Source organism: Sinocyclocheilus anshuiensis, unplaced genomic scaffold, assembly GCF_001515605.1.
Source record: "Sinocyclocheilus anshuiensis isolate Anshui unplaced genomic scaffold, SAMN03320099.WGS_v1.1 scaffold457, whole genome shotgun sequence".
Lineage (NCBI taxonomy): Eukaryota > Metazoa > Chordata > Actinopteri > Cypriniformes > Cyprinidae > Sinocyclocheilus > Sinocyclocheilus anshuiensis.
The window spans coordinates 807172-809365 of NW_015537939.1; the positions used below are offsets into that span (position 1 = coordinate 807172).

Genomic DNA, 2194 nt, shown 5'->3' on the forward strand with positions numbered 1-2194 from the left:
TGTGAACACTGGCTGGTTATGTACTTGCTCAAATATTGATTTCGGATCATTTTTAAGCAAAAAAAGTTATGGACTGCAGCTTTAACATTCAACAATGATAAGCCATGGTTCACAGCAAAACACAAGACAGCTTCGCCAGGCCAAAGAGGATGCCTACAGGAGTGGAGACAGAATCTTGTACAATACGGCCAGGAACACACTGACAAAAGAGATTAGAGTGGCTAAGAGAAACTACTGAAAAAACAGTTTTCAGCCAATGACCCTGCTTTGGAGTGGAAAGGCCTGAAAGACATTACAAACTACAAGACACCATCCCCCAGCACTGCGGCGAATCAACAACTTGCTGAGGACCTGAATGAGTTTTACTGTAGATTTGAAACTCCCAGTCTCACACCCCACACCCATTCTGACCATCTCTCTACACAAACATTAACACCTCCATCAACCCCCTCCCCTCTCCTGCACTTCAGATCAGTAAAGATGATGTGTGTCAGATCTTCAGGAAACAGAAGAGAAGAAAAGCACCAGGCCCAGACAGTGTTTGACCAGCCTGTCTAAAAACCTGTGCTGACCAGCTGGCCTCCATCTTTTTTTACAGATCTTCAACAGATTTATTTCCTGAATATTACTGATGAACTGATCAAAAAGTAGGCTTCTGTTCACATGCGTTTTACTACTATATAGTATAGTAATATAGTAATAATTTAGTACTTTCTCCTGTTTTATTGTGAGAGACTTATCTGTTGGCTTATCTGAAGAACATCACTGGACCCTTACAGGATCCACTGCAATTTGCTTACCGAGCAAACAGGTCTGTGGAGGATGCAGTCAACATGAGACTGCATTTCATCCTGCAGCATCTGGTAGTGAGACTGGGGAAATTCATGTCAAACAGCTGCACCACCAGCACTGGTGCTCAGGGTTGCGTTCTCTCCCCACTGCTCTTCTCCCTGTAAACCAATGACTGCACCTCTACTGACCCCTCTGTCAAGCTTCTAAAGTTTGTGGATGACACTGTAGTCATCGGCCTCATCCAGGACGGAGACGATTCTGCTTACAGATAAGAGGTTGAGCAGCTGGCTGTCTGGTGCAGTCTTAACAACCTGGAGCTGAACATGCTCAAAACAGTGGAGTTAATAGTGGACTTACGGAGGACCCCCCCTGCACACCCCCTACTCACCATCATGAACAGCACTGTGGCTGCAGTAGAGTCATTTAGGTTCCTGGGCACCACCATCTCTCAGGACCTGAAGTGGGACAATCACATCGACTCCATTGTTAAAAAAGCCCAACAAAGGTTGTACTTCCTTCGCCAGCTGAGGAAGTTCAACCTGCCACAGCAGGAGCTGATCAGGGAGAGGAACATTTCACCGACATCTCCTCTGTTGGTAAGCCTGGACATTTGACCTTCAAAGGCTGTTGACCACTTTAGTGTGATGCATGAAACTTCAACCTTTTTTGTCTAAGCTGAATCACGCTGTTCACATATCCTGCATGATTTGTTCAACACAACAATAGAATGATTTACCATGTTATATATTAAGTACAGAATTTTTGTTTGTTAATAGTTAGCAAAAAGAGAAGAAATTATATCCCTTGCTAAATAATCAACTGAAAGTTCTACAGAGTTTCTCAGATTAGCTCAGATGTGCCCATTAGGTAAAGTGAGTGAATAAAACAGAGAAGGGAAAGCAGGATCAGGTGACCTAAAATCAGTCACGCTTGAGTAGATATACTCTTGTATTAGAAATTTACAAGGCTGATAGAATTATTTAGAATCTCGAACACTTATGTGTCTCAGCATTACTCTAAGCTGAAAATGTAATGCCATCTAAACAAAATTCTATTCGTATTCCCATCTATATTATTTATTGTTACCTTAGAAATGAAGTTACAGACAGTAGTAGTCTGATCTTTAGTCTGAGTGTCTTCCCATAATGTTTTTGAATGTATTTTTCATCTCTCTAGCACCACCTGGATCACCTTTTGCCCGAGCTAGTTTGAAAAGCAGTAAGAATGATAGCTCTTCATACTTCCGTCGAAAGGAAAAGAGGGTACGCTTTTTCATCCGGCGGATGGTGAAGGCACAAAGTTTCTACTGGATCGTTTTGTGTTTGGTGGGACTGAACACGTTGTGTGTGGCCATTGTCCATTACGACCAGCCTGAGTGGCTCACCAAGGCCCTGTGTAAGAG

The 2194-nt window shown here is 42.9% G+C and overlaps 1 protein-coding gene across 1 annotated transcript in view; it reads left to right on the plus strand.

Annotated features, from left to right (window-relative positions):
- LOC107662559 (probable voltage-dependent N-type calcium channel subunit alpha-1B) overlaps positions 1-1064 on the plus strand; it is a 65080-nt gene extending 64016 nt beyond the window's left edge. The window contains exons 9-10 of the mRNA XM_016452625.1: positions 812-926; positions 993-1064. Coding sequence (XP_016308111.1) covers positions 812-926; positions 993-1064 — 187 coding nt within the window. The remainder of the gene's footprint in view (positions 1-811; positions 927-992) is intronic.
- Positions 1065-2194: the final 1130 nt, after the last annotated feature.